We start from the raw sequence: 19,014 nt of genomic DNA on the forward strand, positions 1-19,014 counted from the left end.
TTAAAGAAACATAGCAAAAACAAATGTTTTGGATTTTTTTTTGAATAACTAAATAAATAGATGGGTGCCCATGAAGAGTATTTATTAGTGGGATTTTTTATGAACCTTAACTTTCCAAATTTTAGCTTGTCAGTGTAAAAGGTTCCCCAACCAGTCATTTAAATGCTTATCATACTGTAATTACCAACTCTGATGCTTACAAGTAGAAACCATTGGAGTAGCATTAATTTTGAACACATTCCTGGTCCTAGTTACAGTTGCTAGGATGTTGGCTTCTTTAGTTAAAGGTGAGGTAAATCTTCTTTCATAAACAACGTGTTTATTTAAATTCATACTTATTGCAGAAAGCGGTGGAGTAAAGTTGAGTGTTTAAATGTATCTGTCAGAGAGTATCATTCATTCATTCATTATCTGTAACCGCTTATCCAGTTCAGGGTCGCGGTGGGTCCGGAGCCTACCTGGAAGGGGTGTCGGTCCTTCACAGGGCGATACACACTCTCACATTCACTCACATTCTCACACCTATGGACACTTTTGAGTCGCCAATCCACCTACCAACGTGTGTATTTGGACTGTGGGAGGAAACCGGAGCACCCGGAGTAAAACTTAATGGATAGAAAATGAAAATTACTTCAGATACTAAATAGTCCTTGAGTACAACTTCTTTTTTTTATTGTTCACCAGGGTACATTAGCATTAGCCAGTGCACAGGTAGGCTACCTCGCAACGGTTGTTAAGGCGCTGTTGCTAGGGGAAACCTGAGGGGGGAGGGACTCGGGGAGGGGCGTGGTTTGGCTTGAGTCAAAGCGGAAGTGCCAGTACACAGCACATACACACATAGGGAGAAAATGCACAAACATACGCACACACATACACAGAGAGACACACACAGCGATGTCGAATGGAAGTGAACGCTGAGAGGCTTCTCGGTTAAACTGTTGGTGTGTCTTAATTCGTTGAAGCGCTACAGGCCTCTTATGTGTGCTGAGGTGAGGTTATAGACCGTTACATTTGAATGGCAGGTCCGTAGATGTGTGTGAGAAGGAGAGGCGGAGGGAAATGAGGAGAAATGCAGGAGTGAAGGAGCTGAAATAACGGAGAGCGAGAAAGAGAGTGTGAGAAGCTGCCAATGCCCGGCCAAGAGTCTGGAGTGAGGTTATTCCATCCATCTTAACACCACAGGTCAAAGTTTGCCTGCTGAAGTGGAGAAAATGAAGAAAGGTAAGGGTTATTTCTTTTGTTTGTTCACCTCTGTTCATCTGTTTGCATAGATAATGTGTGGCTTGGCTTTTAAATTTTCCGTTCCACCTTAAACGCGGCGCCAGAATGGAATTGCTGCCGCGTTTAAGGTGGAACGGAAAATTCAATTTTTCCTTATTGCAGGCTGTAGCTGAAAAGAGTGCTGTTAATTTGTTAGTAAACACTCGTGAGCAGAAGTGAAGGCAGCAGTGCTCAAATTGAGAGGCACATTTTGAGGATATTCTTAAATAGTCCCCAATAAAAAATAAAAAAACTAATTAGGAATATTGTTGGGAATGTTTGCGTGTTTTACACAAAACTGCAAAAGTTGTTATACACCTTGGAAAACAACCTTTGACATGCTATTTGAGCAATGAGTGATTATTTGTAAAAGTAACAATTATTTTAAAAAGTATTGATTAGAAATAGTCAAATATGATAATGTCATTTAACATACATTTTCTCAAGTTCAAAAAATGCAAAAACCTTGGTGTTTATTTGTTTTTATTTTACAGTATATATGTTAATCTATTTAAACGATTTAGTTTATATTTACAAGCACAAACATACTTAATATAAATGGCTTTAAATGGTGAACTTAGTTGTCTTTTCAAACCTGGTCAATGAGAAAATAACAACTAGCCACACTTTGTTTATCACAGAATTAAATTATTTTAATTAGCACCTACTGTTTAATTTAAGTTTTAAAAGTAGTTTTGATGTTACCACGTTTGCCTGCGTACAGTATGCAGATCAACAAATATGCAATTAGTCCCCATTTCTATCTTTACCCACAATTCTGACGCTTTACCGCAGCTTGAAAGCGCTGCCCCACAAATTGATGGGATTGGTTCTTCAAGATTATGATGTAAGAAAACCTGGCTGTCTGAATCTGCCTGTTTGAGATCATTTTTGAAACACTGTTTGCTCATGATTCATTTTCTAGCATATGAAAATCACAAAAAAGGTATAACCTTGATATTCCCTGCACGCAGCAGTCTTTAAAGGACTATTATTCGAGCAGCCTGATGTGCGGTTTTCTGTTTGTTCACTAGACTGGTCTGTTTTTTGGCTTTGGTTTTGACTTCAGTAAATGACATGCAGCAAGATTGAAGGTTTGTGTTTAAAGTTAAAGCTACACAAAAGAGAGATATCTGAAGGTGTAGCATAAATACTGGAGTGGAGATTGCCAGCAGAGAACCTGTTCTTGCGTGTTATTTCCCTCTAAAATCCCTGAGAATGTGAAAAGGTGAAGGAGGGCATTCGTCTAAATTTAATTATGCCAGATTAGGTTGGTCTTCTTAGACGTCATGTGGTATAATGTGGCGTGTACTGGTCATTTTAATTGAAATATAATTAGAAATATTGGACCGAATATGATATTAACAAATTAAACTCCTTTCCCTGTCACAAAACTTAGGCTTCATTGGTATCTAAATAATTGTAATTAAACTTTCATCTCATGAGATCCGCAGAGATATCAGAACTACATTGTTCTTGACAGATATTTGCATCATTCAGGTGTTTTGTTTTTCTGATTTTACAAATGGTATTGTATTAATTATAGTTTGGAAGAGCAGTGCTGGAGTCCTGTGCTGAAATATCTGCATTTTTATTAAATTTACTGCATTTGTAAACATTTACAAATAGGTATTATATTCTTCTTTAATGCTGCATTAAGTCCCAACTTCAACATTTTGTAATCATCAAATTCATTAATGAAAAATATTAGTTATTGACGTCTGTCTGCAGTTTCTTATCAATGAATCCTTGTTTATTTTTTGTGATCATTAAAGTACAAGCTTAAAGTCTTGGCTCCTAGCTGTTAATATCTAACAGCTCGAATATCTTAGTGCTAGGAACGTAAATAATTGTGTTAATGTAATTTATATAATAATTGTGACGGATCTCTAAGTACTGTCTATAAAGACTGACCTGAATACCTCAATTCAAACAAATGAAATAATAAATAAAGCAATGTTTTATTCATATTATTGACTAAAACCACTTGTTGCCACAAAGTTTTTTTTAATGTACAGTTTTTATACAGATTACATTAAAGTAGTTAAAGTAGTGGTGATATGTTGTGTAATATACTCTGTATAATACAGCAGTGCTTAGTTTGGACTTTGTTTTCCTTCATTTTCTGCTGGTCTAGAGGTCACGTGCTGGTCAGTTCTTCTAGTGCATGCAGTGAGGGTTCGGGCTACAGGTCAGGCCAAATCAAGCAGAGCAGCTTCTGTAAACTGTCAGGACACCGCTCTGGTTCATGAAAGGTTTCATGCTTGTAGACGTGAACTCTGACCTCAGGCCAAACCGGCCTACCAGGCAGTCACACGTTAGCAAGAGTTAAAGGATAGGAGGGAGGGAAGGGGTTAATAGAAGGCAGGAGAGCAATATTTCCCTCCCCTTTCTTTCCTCCTCCTCCTCTTCCACCTCCTCTCTCTCTCTCTCTCTTTCTCTCAGTTCTCAGTTTGTCAGTTTGTGAGTAAGCGTGAAAGAGAGAGAAAGAAAGACGTGGAGGTAGTGTACTGCATTTTATCCAGGTATTACTTGACTATATTTAACCGTTTCCTACCCTCACTAATCCGACTTGTGCTGTCCTTGCTCTTTAATACATCAGCTGATCTTTTCTGAAGCGAGAATTGAATGTATCAGTACTTTTCACCACTTTTAAACTGCTCTCATCTGAACAGTAATTTCCTGTTAACTTACCTCTGTTGAATTTATATCTGCTTCTACCACAGCCTCTCTATCTCTCTCTCTCTCTCTCTACCTCCTGTGTAAAGCTCTTGTGTTGTTGTCTACATGTGGTTTTGATGAAATCTTCTCTTGCTGGCACAAGGGGAGTGTGGGTATGTTCTTTATCTACTTTCAGTTAGACGTTTTTAAGAGTGGGAAACATGTCTGTGGATAAACAGGGCAGTTTGAGAAGCTGAAATATGCAGTGAACATGACTTTGCTTTTGCAGCTGTTTGCCCAGATAAGAGTAATTAAATAATTATCAACCGACTAATGCATTAAAGTAAGTCTAGGACCGTTTACCTGTGCATTAACCTGCTTTAAACTCAGCGCGCAAAAGCCACGATAGTCTTGTCGTTGAATAGGAGCAGAGTGGAGATTAGCGCTCAACTGTATCCCAAAGATTATTGGTGTTATTATTGTCACAGGGACTTAGTAGACACCTTCTGTGCATCTTACTATTGGCCAGAGCTGGATTCACTGACCCATTCCTTACTCCAACTTCTCCTTAATTATTGTAGATGGACTTGTGCTACACTCGGAACATCCAGAGTCAGTTTCACACACAGGGATTAAACATAAACATGGGCTGGTTTTGTCTCAGTGAGTCCAAAAAACTAGGTTTAATCTCTTTTCAGGAAACTCACCTCAAATAAGCTTCATAGGATTGATGACATCATTCTGAAACAAAGGGTGGAAAATAATATTTGCAAACATCATCATGTTTGATTTGTGGATAGTGTTTCACTTGAATATGTCACAGTACAGAGAGGTTTTACCTAATGATTTCTGATTCACACTGAGGTTAAGGGCTTGGCCATGCTTCATCTTGATGACAGGCCCCTGTTGTACTGTTCACTCCTCAGTCCCTACAGACTGCATATGGAAACTTAGATGGAAAGCAAAACCCAGTCTGTTTCAAGTTCAGTTTTCACTGTTTGAAAAAAAACAATGTATTTACATGAAGTCATATGCAGATGGTTTATTACACGTGTGGTTGGTTTTCTTTATAAAAATGTTTATATCTTTACAGCGCACACATGCATGTTTTAGTGAACTGTGCCTGTTTATATTTCCAATGCTTTAAACTGTTATATAAATAGAAAATAACATTGATTCATTCATTGTCTGTGAGCTCTTATCCAGTTCAGGGTCGCGGTGGGTCCAGAGCCCACCCAGAATCACTGGGCGCAAGGCGGGAACACACCCTGGAGGCGACACAGTTCAACACACACCCACACATTCACTCACACAAACACTTTTGACACTTTTGAGTAGGGCTGGGCAATTAATTTAAAATTAATCGAAATCGGCGTCATCTTGTCTATGTCAATTATATCAGTTATTTTTATTCTGTTATGACCCCACTGTGTGTTCATGCACTGTCTGTTTAAAACCATGCTACCAAGCTGTAATCACATGGTTCTGCCCCTATCTGCTTCATGGAAACAACCTCATATAAACAGTGCTCAAAAAACGAGAGGAACAAGCTCCCAGCAACATAAGAAAAAATATCCCAGCTTTAATACTGGAGCCTATTTACAGTACAGTACAGACTTGTCAGAGAATTGAGAGTCAAAAATACAAAAAGAAAATAATAGTTCATTAATCGTAATCATGGTAAAATGTAAAATTAATCGTGATATTGGTTTGTGCTCAGTATCGTCCAATGATAATTTACTTTCACTGAGATAAGCAAGAAAACTTTTCATTTGACTAGTGGCTTCTAATCATTTACCTACAACTGTTTATCTTTGTGCTTCTTCAACATTCAGCAGTTTCTCTCTTCCATATAGAAGTTATAAAAAGTGTTGCCGATTACCTATCGGTCTAAAAGCCACAGTAACAAAAACAGCCTGTTTAACTCTAAGGTTGGAAAGCAGTTGTGTAAATGTGGAGGGGAAAAAAACAATTACATTTTTACAAATTGAAAATCAGTGTTACAAAGCAAATAACGATTTATACTTTGACGAGGCTAATAGACAGTAATGAAAAATAGTGTGCTGTCTTGATGAATGTGTTTGTCTTTGAGTTTAATAAAAGTCAGCCAGTTTGGCTGTAAAGCAATTGGAATCAGCCATAAAAGTTCCTTGATCGTTGCAGCCGTGTCCTCCATATTAAAATACATGCTAGCATTCCGGTTCGTATGTAAGTTGTGACAGACCATTGGCAGTTCCTCTGGAGTCAACAGCTGTTATGAGCTAATCCTGTGCATCGCAGCGGGACGCGAGACGCTCCAGTTTGTATTGACTTTCCTGTGCAGACTCGTGTCAGACACTGGGGATGAATGGACTTGGTCATTTCAGAACACCTCTCTCAGGCTTAAAGTCCTCCAGCTGTTTCACGGGTGTGAGGGGGGAGGGAGTGGTGTCAGAGGAGCAGAACCAGCTTTATTGGAATTCTTTATATCACACTGTGTGAAGGAGGCCGGGAACCGGATTTATAAAGTGAACTTAAATCTCATCCTGAATTTGTTCTTAAGATTGATTCTCAGCTTTTGAATACGTGTGATTTATAAAACCTCAGGGGTTGGTTAAAATAATCTCTGTAGCAACCTGGTGTCCCATTTCACTTTCATATTCACCCGTTTATAAGAACATGAACGTGTACTTACGATCTTTTCTACGATCAAATGTTTTCTAGATGAACCCCCAGGTGGTGTTGAAGAACATTCTTTCAGCTCTTTAAAGTCACATTTACACATTTTACAGGTGTGACTGCATTTGTCTGGCTCTTGAGGCTTTTCTCCGGGGTTCCCAAAAGTATTTGCTGTTTAAATTTTAAGATCCAGGCTCTGTGTATAGTTCAGGGACTGTTTGCTGTGGGTTTGGAAGCTTTTTTAAAATGTATGCGAGTTCTCAAAGTGGATCAAAGTTTTGTTAGTGTCTGATATCGTTTCCCCAGCAGTGTTTACTCCACCATTAGTCAATATGAATAGTGGTTGCTCTTGTTTGAATATCGTCTGTAAAATTTCCCCTGTGCTGAAGGAGCAGCGAAGGTTTTGTCGCTAATGAAAAAGTGCTTACTCTGAAAATATTTATGACCTCATAAATCCACAGGAGGATGGAAAGAGGTGGCAGTGCCACGTTTCTGTGGCGGAGAACGAGGGCTTCAGGAAGGCATTAGTCAGCATCGCTGTAGACCACAGGCTGGCAGGACTCTTTCCTGTTTTTGCTGAACACTTTTACGGTCCCTACCATAGTTTTATCAATACGTCAGCTGTATTTGTTATTAAACTGAAGTAACTAATAGTCACTTATTATTATCAATGAGCAGGATTGTTCTGAAATGTACACTACTCACTCACTGACTCATAAACTGTTACAATCAGCAGCAGTCTGATCAAGACGGTGTCCTCGTGATCCCACACTGCTAGGTATGATGATGAAATCATGAGAGGTCAGAGAGACCTGGGTCAACAATGTTCGTTTGCTTAGATTTTGTCTACAAACTGAACCTTTTGCTTTGGACACAGAGTTTTAATGATTTATAAGTGTATATTTTATGTAAATTGTGTGGGTATCTGTTAATTATGATGAATCCCAAGCCCTGGTGTAGAGTTTAGACTTGGGTTACACTGAACAGTGCTCAAACCCTAATCATGAGCACATGGGATTTGTTAAAGACACGCCGTCGTTTGAAGCCCACGTATTTTTGTTTAATTTTAAAACCCTTCAGATAAGTTGTTAAATTGTTTAAACAAGTTCTAAGAGGAGGAATAATAGTAAACTATACCCTACAATCATCGCATTCTGTTCTGGATAATGGCTGATGCTCTGTGCTAATTGTTTCTAAGAGCATAAGGTGCCATGTTACTGAATAAATCCCTTCACCTGTGTATTTTTAGATATGCTAATAAACGCATCTCTGCCCATCTGAGACTAATTAGCATGGGCAATCTGACTTGGCCACAGGCAGAATACAATGTCAACTTGCGGTTAGGTTTTTAATTAAAGCACTTTACCATGTTGTTGTTTTTTTTTTGTTTTTTTTTTAAAAAAGAAAAAAACACAAAATTTCAGCACATTTCGAAACACAAATTTTAATAAATCCCATCGTGCATACAGCCCTACTGTCCATCCCTTCCTAAATATCATAAGATACAGGATACTGCATCTTCCAGACTCTGGATCTGTAGCAACAAAGCACTAGCGTTTAGATTTTGTGCTACTTCTCCCTCCTTCAACATCCTAGGTCTAGTATAAAAGGAAATGTACGTTGTGTCTTGTATACAAACCAGGCATACTTCTGCCCTACTTAGAAAAATAGGCTACCACTCGTATTCTGTAGCCAAACTACCCTTATGAAGACGCGTATAATTGGGACGTCGCATTTCATAGACGTACTCTACCGCGGCTGTGTTGTTATTAAAGATCTTTGAGCTTGAAAATAAAAAATAAGCATTGACTGCCAGTGTAATTACTGCATACGCACTCATAATAATGGCACAAGGCAGCTTTATCAAACTGTCAGTTTCAATTCCTCTAGATGGGCTTCCTCTGATAAAAGCAGGCTTTGTACCTTTCTGGGGAAAACATTGTGGGAAGTATTACGTTCCTGAAGTGTCCCCAAATCTGAACTCGTGTTCCATTTACGGTAGAGTTGTCATCTTTATAATGATTTATGTGCATTCTCTCCATTGGATTATGGTTTGTTTTCTTGAACTCCAACACTGCAAAATAATTTGAGTGATTTTCAGTGTCTGTCTCTTCTGTTGGCTTTTTACTCTCATGAAAAGGGAGTTTGTATATTTTAAGGCTGATGTTCTTTTAAAGGAATGGTACAATGAAATCAAATAATTACATTTCCGTTTCTATCGTTTTTCAGATGGAGGAGATAACAGACTGTTCGAACTAGTCTTGTCTTTTGCATGTGGTCACAAAGGACCAATCACGAGTCTGCTATTTTGGCATGTCGCATTGGAAGTGGCAGTCTTTCACATTGGACCAGTACCAGAGCCAGTCCAAAACAATATACAGAAATGCCTATACGTGTGTGTACATATACAGGCCCAGTCCTGACAGTGAGGCCAGACTAACCCACTGGAAGTATCAGAGTCTCTTGTCTACTTGTGGGCGCAGTGTATGTGGCAGGGGCTACTTTAACCTTCAAAAGCTCAATGGGCACAGTGGGTTTTTCACTGCCGGATAGGGGTAAATGATGTGGCACAAATTTGGTGTATATTGTGCAATGAAAAAACAAGCATTTCCCTCTAAATGGGCCATTATTTTGGTCGAAATCACACACAGACGGTGTTTTTAACTTTGTAGTGAACATAGAGAGAAGAGCCTTGTAAATCTCTCACCAGGTTCACGAGCTTTAGTGTGATTCATCATCTCTGCAGTTGCTGAACAATTTTCAGTGAGTGAGGGCAGGTGTACGACTGCTATATGTGCATTAACCTACAGACTTTGTAAATAAAATGGAGATGTTTCGCTTGGTTGCGTTCAGCCTTGGGGGGGTGATTCTCTCTTACCCTTCTGTTCAGTCCAGAAGTAGACGGATAACATTACAGATTCTGCTTCCCCTTCCATACTGAATACTACCTTTTAGAGTCCCTCAGCCTGTGTGGAGCCATTCTAAATAAGCCGTTACTCACTACAGAATGATATCTAACCTTTTGTTTTTTTAAGCAGTGTTATTTCAGACAAGGCATCTTTCATTTGACTCTTGAGTATGTAGCGTCTGGGGAATCCATAGGGAAGCAGTGAACGCCTGGGTACAGTTATTCTTTTCTTTTTCAGGAGAGAAAAATGTGGCCTAAATGTAAATGATTTTGTTATTCAGGATTATATATGTGGTATAAGACACTAGGGACATGTAAAATGCTGCTTGCAACAGCCCTACAGCACAGTATAGAAAGAAAGCATCTAAATAGGAGTGGCCAACTGTGTTCTTTTTTTGACCTGTGCTTTAATTCTTCTCTCTTCGTCTTTCTCTAGCCTTTTCCTCACTTCGGTCTCTCCTGTGGTGTCACTGGGCCATGGTTCGCAAGAAAGGGACCCTTATCTTGTGTGGAGCGTTTCTCTTCGTGGCCTGGAATGCCTTGCTCCTTCTCTTCCTTTGGGGAAGACCGCCCATTGGTCGACTGGGAGAAGGAGGCGGAGCTGAACCAGGTGCAGGAGAGGAATGGGCGGCAGGTAAAGGGAAAAAGGGCGGAGCTAGCGGACTGGCCGGTGAAGTAATCCGATTGGCCGAAGAGGTGGAATCAGAATTGGAGACTCAGAAAAAACTCCTGAAACAGATACAGAGTCACCGCTCGCTATGGGAAGAGCGTAAAGACATGGGGAGGAGAGAGGCGAAAGACACCAAGAACCAGAGGGACGAAGTTAAAGAGCCGCAGAAAGTGCCCCAGTTACCCACCTTGGATGAAAGCAAAGACTTTCCGGAAAAAGTACAGACTCCGGTCATCACGTCGCCTCAAGCAGAGAAAGAGCAGGACCTGGACGATGAGAAACAATCTTCTGAAAATAAAGTGGCCCTTACTGAGTCTAGTTCTCAAACTGTCATCCCAATCCTGGTCATCGCTTGTGACAGGGTCACAGTGAAAAGGAGTCTGGACAAACTGATACAGTACCGCCCTTCGGTGGAGCTTCATCCAATCATCGTCAGCCAGGACTGCGGTCATGCCGATACGGCACGGGTCATTGGCTCCTATGGAAGTCAGGTGACCCACATCAGCCAACCGGATCTCGCGGATATTCCAGTGCGGCCAGATCACAGGAAGTTCCAGGGCTACTACAAGATCGCCAGACATTACCGCTGGGCCCTGAACCAGATCTTCAATACCTTCAGCTACTCCACTGTGGTCATTGTGGAGGATGATCTGGAGGTAAGAATACAGGTCTACGGTTGGAAATCTCTGAGTTTGTGAATAACCATTAGAAAATAATTCAGTGCGTCTAAGTACTAAGTACACGAATTGAATGGGACCTTTTTCACAGTGGCTGAATACGTCTTGGGCATTGTGTGTTTGGGCGAATGTCACCTATATTTTAGCCAGTCGTGGTTTTCTCTGACCTCTCTATTCAGGGACTCTTATATTATTAATTAATATCATCATTATATTATATCGTATCATATCACTGGGATGAATATTGTTTGTCGCAGTTATTTCTAGGACAATATATCAACCACAAAACAGTGGCTATTGTGACAGGCCGAGTCGGGTATTGTGAATCTATTATAAATCTGCTAATTCATAACTAGTTCAATAACATATGTAACGGATTACACAGCACATAATTATAGGCTGTACAAAGAAAACATAACCATCTGAACTATGCAAATAAGTGCGCAAAATTCTGATGTATTTTCATTCGAGCTAATATTACTGTGATGCATTAGATCTGCTCTCCATTACAGAGTAAAATGGATGAGCTTGTCCAGAGAGTGCCAGCGCCTCAGTTTGGCAGAGCAGCACTCGATGATAATGTTTTGCCTAGTTGGCAGGTAAAACTGTTGTCATTATAAATGAATAAGTTATACAGAAGACAATCCTGTTATTAATTGTATGGCGATTTATATTAACATCAGGGAAAGTGTAAGCTGTAACGTAAGGTTGTAAAATTTGTTTTCATATTTTGGATCCTAATAAGATCGTTTATTACAATAATTCTACAGATTGATGTTCATTATTTTCAAAGTTTATCGAAAACATACGGTAAAAATACAACATTAAGACTTTGTGTGTAAGCGGTGGGTCCAAAGCCTACCTGGAAACATTGGGTGCAAGGTGGGAATACACCCTGGAGGGGGCACCAATCCTTCACAGGGCAACACACACACTCACACATTCACTCACACCTACAGACACTTTTGAGTCGCCAATCCACCTACCAACGTGTGTTTTTGTACTGTGGGAGGAAACCAGAGCACCCGGAGGAAACCCACGCAGACACAGGGAGAACACACCACACTCCTCACAGACAGTCACCCGGAGGAAACCCACGCAGACACATGGGGGAACACACCACACTCCTCACAGACAGTCACCCGGAGGAAACCCACGCAGACACAGAGAGAACACACCACACTCCTCACAGACAGTCACCCGGAGGAAACCCACGCAGACACAGGGAGAACACACCACACTCCTCACAGACAGTCACCCGGAGGAAACCGACGCAGACACAGGGAGAACACACCACACTCCTCACAGACAGTCACCCAGAGGAAACCCACACAGACACAGGGAGAACACACCACACTCCTCACAGACAGTCACTCGGAGCGGGAATCGAACCCACAACCTCCAGGTCCCTGGAGCTGTGTGTCTGCGACACTTACCTGCTGCACCACCATGCCACCACAAACTTTACTGAATAGTATTATAATAAATAGCGTTATTTATCAGAAGTGTAGTGGAGTGGGAACACAAACACCTTTTTTTATTTTTATTTTTTTTATTTTTTTTTTCCCCCCTAGGGAGCGAATTCATTCCCCCAGTATTTTCCTAAAATCCATGTAAACGAAAGCCTGAAGAGACGGGTTCTATGTGTACATGTGCACTGTGAACCGTCCGCTGATAGCTTCTTATTTAAAACCATAAGCTGTGCACATGCTCTCACTGTGTGTTCGCACATGTCTGTAAAATATTTGTAGAGTAAGGTCTAAAAGGAGTTTCACGTTTCTAAATGACTGCTCTGTTGCCATGTGCAGTTAACACCAGTGCACCGACCAAACAGAAATACCTCAGAGGCTGGTGTGCAGTACTTGAAATTACATTTTTTTTGTTCTTTAATAAAATTTATATGGAAGAAGGATGAAAGAGCCTGTCATTGTCGCTGGGGTCTTTTATGTTCAAGTTTCTGAACTTCCTGTTCTTTTGAAAAGTCTCGAAGCCAAACTGATTTCAAAGTCTAATTTCCACCTGAGAAAAGAAATGTCTGAAAGATTTTTGTCCTTGAGGTTGTGTTTTCAGCAGCCGGGTCCATCGGCGTCAACGAGACTTATTAATAAGGAAATTAAAACATAGTTTCTGCTTAATGAATTAAAATGGCTTTTACTAATCTCCTCCGTATAGATGCTTTGGCTCATAGGATTATAATTATATAAATGTATGATTAAATGTTTAATTCAGGGCCTGTTGTGTGCCGGGGCGTTCGTCTTGGGTTACAGGCTGTATTGAGTTTCTAGCATCACTCTAAACCCTATTATTTTCATGCTAATAACTGTCCCAGCGTGCACAAAAACCAACTGCTGATCTGTGTGTGCCTCCAAGAAACAGACAATACAGGGACACTGGAAAAACTGGATTGTGCAGATATCATCGACCATATTTTTTTTTAAATAAAACCCCCATCATGTTACAAACCCCCACAGGTCACACCAGTGCATCTAGCAAATGGGATGATCTTTTTCAGAGCCCAGCTGACAGCTGTAATCCTGGTTTGTTCACCCAGATTAGCACATTTAACTGACCATTGGCTTAAACAACTTGGCTCAGTTAAAGTGGAAATGGTTGTGTGCAACTAGGAATCCCAAAGGGACACACAGCCCATCTCCATAAACCCGAGTATAAAAGAGCCAGCTGGATCAGCAAATGTTCAGTCAACGTTTTCAAATAATTACTGTGAGAAATGTCACCGTCACCTTGAGGGACCTGTGTGTTCAAACACTGTTGGCTGTAAAAGTCAGCAGTGTCCAGTTATTTTTCTGCTCGAGCACACACTACACTGGATGACTGCTGATTTGAATCAGCCGTGTTTGAGTAGGAAAATCACCACGCGGTGCTGGACTCATGCCCTTAACGGATGTTTCACACTTCTGTTGTAAAGAGTCCATGTTCTTCCCCTTAGTTTTACCTTTGATTTCCCCCGCCCACGTGTATTCAAAATGGACGCCATTTATTTGTACAGTATTTAAGGAAAGGTTGTTTTTGTTTCCGCACCTTTATAACCTCCACTATAATAATGAAAATATGTCCATCCAAGGGCATCACGGTGGCGCACCGGGTGACTGTCTGTGAGGAGTGTGGTGTGTTCTCTCTGTGTCTGCGTGGGTTTCCTCCGGGTGCTCCGGTTTCCTCCCGCAGTCCAAAAACACACGTTGGTAGGTGGATTGGTGACTCAAAATTGTCCGTAGGTGTGAGTGTGTGTGTGTTGCCCTGTGAAGGACTGGCGCCCCCTCCAGGGTGTATTCACGCCTTGCGCCCAATGATTCCAGGTAGGCTCTGGACCCACCGCGACCCTGAACTGGATTAGGGTTACAGATAATGAATGAATGTCCATCCAAAAAATCTTTATTTTGGTGCAGCAGAATACGTGTTGGTGCTGTCATCAATCCCTGGTGATGCCTCAGCCATCCCAGGCCAGAAGCTTTGTGCTGTGGGTGGGTTACGATGGCCCCCTTCTCTCCATCAAAGTATGTGTGGGGACTTTGAGGTGCATTGAGCTCTCCAGTGGCATTATGTTAGCAACAGTTCCAAAAGAACTGCTGCCCCCCAAAAGATGCGGTGACTGGCTTCACTCGGTGGGAGCACATCCTTGCTTCCATCCACCCAGGAGCTCTTGCTAATGGAGCGGTATTACAGACAGTTTCTTTGCAAATGGGCCACACACAGGCCTACCACGTGAAACACAGTGTTTGTTTTAATATGATGTGTCTGTAATGTATTTCCTTGGTTGGTCACTTTCTTCATAAAGACTGCTCTTTTGTGTCCCTCTAGGTGGCCCCAGACTTCTTCGAATATTTCCGTGCTCTTTACCCGATCCTCCGCGCCGACCCCACTCTGTGGTGCATTTCCGCCTGGAACGATAACGGACGTGACGGGCTGGTGGACCCAGGCAAACCCGACCTCCTCTACCGGACAGATTTCTTTCCTGGACTCGGGTGGATGCTGCTGAAGGAGGCGTGGGCAGAGCTGGAGCCCAAATGGCCCAAGGCCTTTTGGGACGACTGGATGCGACATCCCGAGCAGCGAAAAGACCGTTCTTGCATTCGGCCGGAGATCTCCAGGACTATGACTTTCGGCCGGAAAGGAGTCAGTTTGGGTCAGTTTTTTGACCAGTACCTGCGATACATTAAACTCAACACTGAATTTGTGCCTTTCACTACACAGGATTTGTCTTATTTAGTCAGGGAGCAGTATGACGACACCTTCAATAAGGAGGTGTACAGCGCTCCCTTGGTGAAGGTGGAGGAGGTGCAGCAGGGCAGTTTGAAGGGCTCCGGCCCGTTCAGAGTGCAGTATTCAAGCAGAGAGAGCTTCAAAGTGTTAGCCCGTAATCTGGGAGTGATGGATGACTTGAAGTCAGGTGTCCCCCGCACTGGCTACAGAGGAGTGGTCAGCTTTCTGTCGCGTGGCCGAAGGATTTTTCTGGCACCCCCTAAAGGCTGGACAAAGTATGACACCAGCTGGAGCTGAAAGGGCAGAATTTAGGCACGGACAAGATGATTAAACTCCAAATTATGACAACCATGCAAGAGAAGAGCAGAAGACCCTCTCAAACCAAAGAAAACAGGCAAGGTGTGAAGGCACACAAAAGCTAGAGGCTAATGCATGGTTAAAAGACATGGGGAAAGGTCAAAGTAAAGTTATTTATTTATTTTTTTTTTTGAGGAAGGGTAATGGAGGAAGGAAAAGCCTGTCATACTGGGAACAACAGAAAGGCTGTGCATCTGGTGCACCTTTACTCAACCAGTCATACTCAGAAGGGAGTGTAGCAGGGTCCTGCCGTTTCTAATGGAGACCATGTGAATTTTGTTGCTAAATCTGGGGCGACAGTTTTTTGACGACAGTTCTTACCCCAGTTAAGACGAATCAAGACATGTTTAATGCATAAGATCCTTCTCTTTAATTTAATTTTGCACTGTGGCTACAGAATGTAATGAAAGCATATACACAGCAGGGATGTTGATGGATATCTGAGTGGTTGATAAACCAGTCTAATCGCCAGTATTTTTTGTATACTGAAATCACTCTTCTGTACAGGGTATTGGGAGACAAACACCTCAGAGGTCAGTAGCCTATACACTGAACGATCACTAGATTAGGAACACATACCTTGTATCTACACTCACTGTTCACACGGGAGCACAGTTACAGACTGTAGTACATCCGTTGCTCTGCATACTTTCTTATCCTGTGTTCACCCTGCACTTCAATGGTCAGGACCCCCACAGAGCAGCTATGATTTAGGTGATGGATCGTTGTCAGCGCTGCAGTGACACTGGTGTTTTATGCCTCCAGAGAATTTCTATAGAAACTCGGGACGAAAATGTCCGGAGATGTCCCGGAGAGGATTAAAGGACGACCAACACAAACTGTGCAGCAACAGAGGCACACAGTGTTTAAAAACTTGAACAGCACTGCTGTGTCTGATCCACTCGTACCAGCACAACTCCACCATCCAAATCACACCTGCTCTGTGGTGGTCCTGGGGGTCCTGTCTATTGAAGAGCAACATGAAATGAAGATAAGAAAGTATGCAGAGCAACGAGTGGACTAGTCTGTAAAGGTAGAACTACAGTGTGCTCCTGTGTGCTCAGTGGAGCTGAGAGAATAGACAGTGGGCGTAGATCCAGTGATCGTTCAGTGTGTGTGTGTGTGTGTGTGCAGTTCTGTATATTATATGATATTATCTCTGCACAGCCATGCTGCTTCACACTAGTTTAAGCTGCTTTATGCCAGTCTGGTGCTAGGTTAACTGCTCACCCGGCGGGGTCATGCTGGTTGACCAGTAAACCAACTTCCAAAACACATTTATATGCTGCATTTGTCTAATCCGTAACACAAAACCCATCAGCGCAGCTCTAACTGCAAGCAGTAATCACAGACCTGCCTCAGACCACAGTGAATGGGTCAGTAAACATCAATAGACTCACTAACGTGGTTGCTGAGCGTCTGAATGTTTTCTAACTATAGCTGCACAAAAGAACAGACAAACGTGCATCTTCAGCTGCGCTGCACTGCTACTGTTCTTCCCTATGCTGTGTACTTTAGTCCATATTTATAGCTAACAGTACGTCTCTCGGTTTCAGAAACCACACCAGCAGGCCTCTGTGAAACTGCTCAACACGTGGATGTGGTTTGACAAGTGTGTGATAATTAAGGCCTACACTTAGTAGACCGCAAAACCTTTCAAAGCTGTGCTAGACTTGTAGCCTCAGTGCAAAAGTAAAGAAGCACAGTTTGAGCACAGAACTACATTCGAGATTAGGGGGAGCACTGAGTAGAATCGTTGTTTTTAATGTTGCTGTAATTCCCAGTGTTCAACTCGGTCTACAGTGCAGTGACGAGTATTTATGGGGTTGCCACTACTTTCCTGGATGGTCTTTGATTAAAACTGTCGTCAACCAGGATCCTCCTGTCTCAGTGACCGAAGAAACGATTGTCTTTTCCATTGTTTGGAATGAAGTTACTGAGATTATGAATGAAGAACAATGTTGTAACCATCGTCTGGTTCGACGTCTGGAGGCATTCAAACAAAAGCAGGTTGTACCCTTTTGTGCAGTAGCACTATTCTGGAAAAGTGATGAAGTGAAGTTCCGTTCTGTGCCGGGAATGATTAGCCTAAAAGATTCCTGCATCTGGAGCACCAAATCTCATGATAGAGTCTGTGATTTTTCTCTCTTATTTTAATTTTTTTTCCTGTTCTTTTTATTGAAGTAACGTACTTGAAACCTACTTCATTCTCCTGACTTTGGGAGAAATTTCATTGCATTTCAAAGATGTCCCAAAATGTTAGGTTTGTTGCAAAACCAATGAGCGTTAGATGTGTTGCTTTACATGTTCTTTCGAATGCATTCATTTAAGTAGGTGGGATGAGAGGGGGGGAAATCTAATATAATTTAAATGAACTGTACTGACGTTTGCGAGCGAGAGTTTATGTCCAGATGTCTGTATGATGAAGTATAAAACCACTGCCTGATGTGTTGTTTATAAATTTAATACATTGAGAATAAAAGACTATTTTGATATGTCAGTATATGAGAAAATCCTTTGTTCGTGTTCTGTGGATATAGGTTAATATTCACAGTGATATCTGGGAGTACTTTAAAGGCTAAGCACCACTTAATGGACCTCCTTGAATATTTCACATTATTGTAGTTACTGACAGATATAAGTATGAATTAAAATGAAAATAGCAGCTTAATTTGCTTTAAAACTGACAACTTTATTAAACTGACGGAAAAACCCGAGCTCGCTACGGAAATTCTTGAACGCAACCGTGTGACGTCACTGGTGGACAACAGCTGAACAACGCCGCGGTAAAACACCGTTATGACTGACTGTTATGACAGTATCTAGCTAAATAACCAACATTATTCATGACAATAGCCTAGCAATAAGATAAACTCAAATGTAGAGGTACCGTTATTCTTGTAAATGTGATCGAAGTCGAACTCGAATTCATCCGACACTATAAACCTCCGTAATGCAGCTACGTAGCCGAGTATAATCTGAGCCACCGAGTTTAGCGAGTCAAGCTAACGTTAACTAACACCAACTAAAACAGGCGAAGTGAGTGTCCTTACCCTGTTTACCTCCATGTTACAGAGGCTCTTGAACACCTTTCGTTGGTGTCCTTACATGCCCATATTTTTGGAAAAGCGCCAGTGAAATGAGCTACAGATAACGGAGTGAGCGGAGGGTCCTTTCCAAAGTGCCCGTTTAAAGTTGACAAATTTAGTCCATGTTCTGGATATTTTGGGATCTTTGGGCCATTTGTTCACAGATGTCCCACTGTACATTGAATGATTGCAGCCAAAAACAACACACCTTTTCATCATTTTGCATTAAATTAAGTGCAACTTCTAGAGTTGTTGTCCACCATCTACGTCACAGGCAAGACGCCTATTAGAGTTTCCCAACACCGTGGGGGGGGGGACCAACGGTCTTTTAAACCTTATTCCTTCAATTAGTAAGAAATAACATGTTTTCTGACTCTCAATAAACACAAGTTAGGAACTCAAACTCCACTGTATTTATTTGTTTGACTCTTTCATAGAGCTGGTGCTTAGCCTTTAAAAGATTCTGAATTAAGATAAACGGTTAAAATCCTTTACTGCTGGTCCCATTTTCTCCAA

The 19,014-nt window shown here is 41.5% G+C and overlaps 1 protein-coding gene across 2 annotated transcripts; it reads left to right on the forward strand.

Moving 5' to 3' along the window:
- The first annotated feature begins 848 nt into the window (after window positions 1-848).
- On the forward strand, window positions 849-17,886 carry mgat1b (alpha-1,3-mannosyl-glycoprotein 2-beta-N-acetylglucosaminyltransferase b). Of its 2 annotated transcripts, none has more exons than XM_066675337.1 (3): window positions 849-1,221; window positions 9,924-10,813; window positions 14,651-17,886. In XM_066675337.1, the coding sequence occupies exons 1-3, from the start codon at window positions 1,212-1,214 to the stop codon at window positions 15,347-15,349; spliced, it is 1,599 nt and encodes a 532-aa protein (XP_066531434.1). In that variant the 5' UTR covers window positions 849-1,211; the 3' UTR covers window positions 15,350-17,886. The 2 variants fall into 2 exon arrangements, with proteins under 2 accessions (XP_066531434.1, XP_066531435.1); XM_066675338.1 differs by lacking the exon at window positions 849-1,221 and adding an exon at window positions 3,728-3,785.
- The last annotated feature ends 1,128 nt before the right edge of the window (window positions 17,887-19,014 follow it).

This window comes from Hoplias malabaricus, chromosome 6 (assembly GCF_029633855.1).
Source record: "Hoplias malabaricus isolate fHopMal1 chromosome 6, fHopMal1.hap1, whole genome shotgun sequence".
Taxonomy (NCBI): Eukaryota; Metazoa; Chordata; class Actinopteri; order Characiformes; family Erythrinidae; genus Hoplias; species Hoplias malabaricus.

What these genes read in the sequence shown, in the direction of transcription:
- mgat1b (XM_066675337.1), top strand. An exon ending in TTGTGGAGGATGATCTGGAG is followed by an intron (nt 10,814 to 14,650) that starts GTAAGAATACAG and finishes GTGTCCCTCTAG; the next exon opens with GTGGCCCCAGACTTCTTCGA.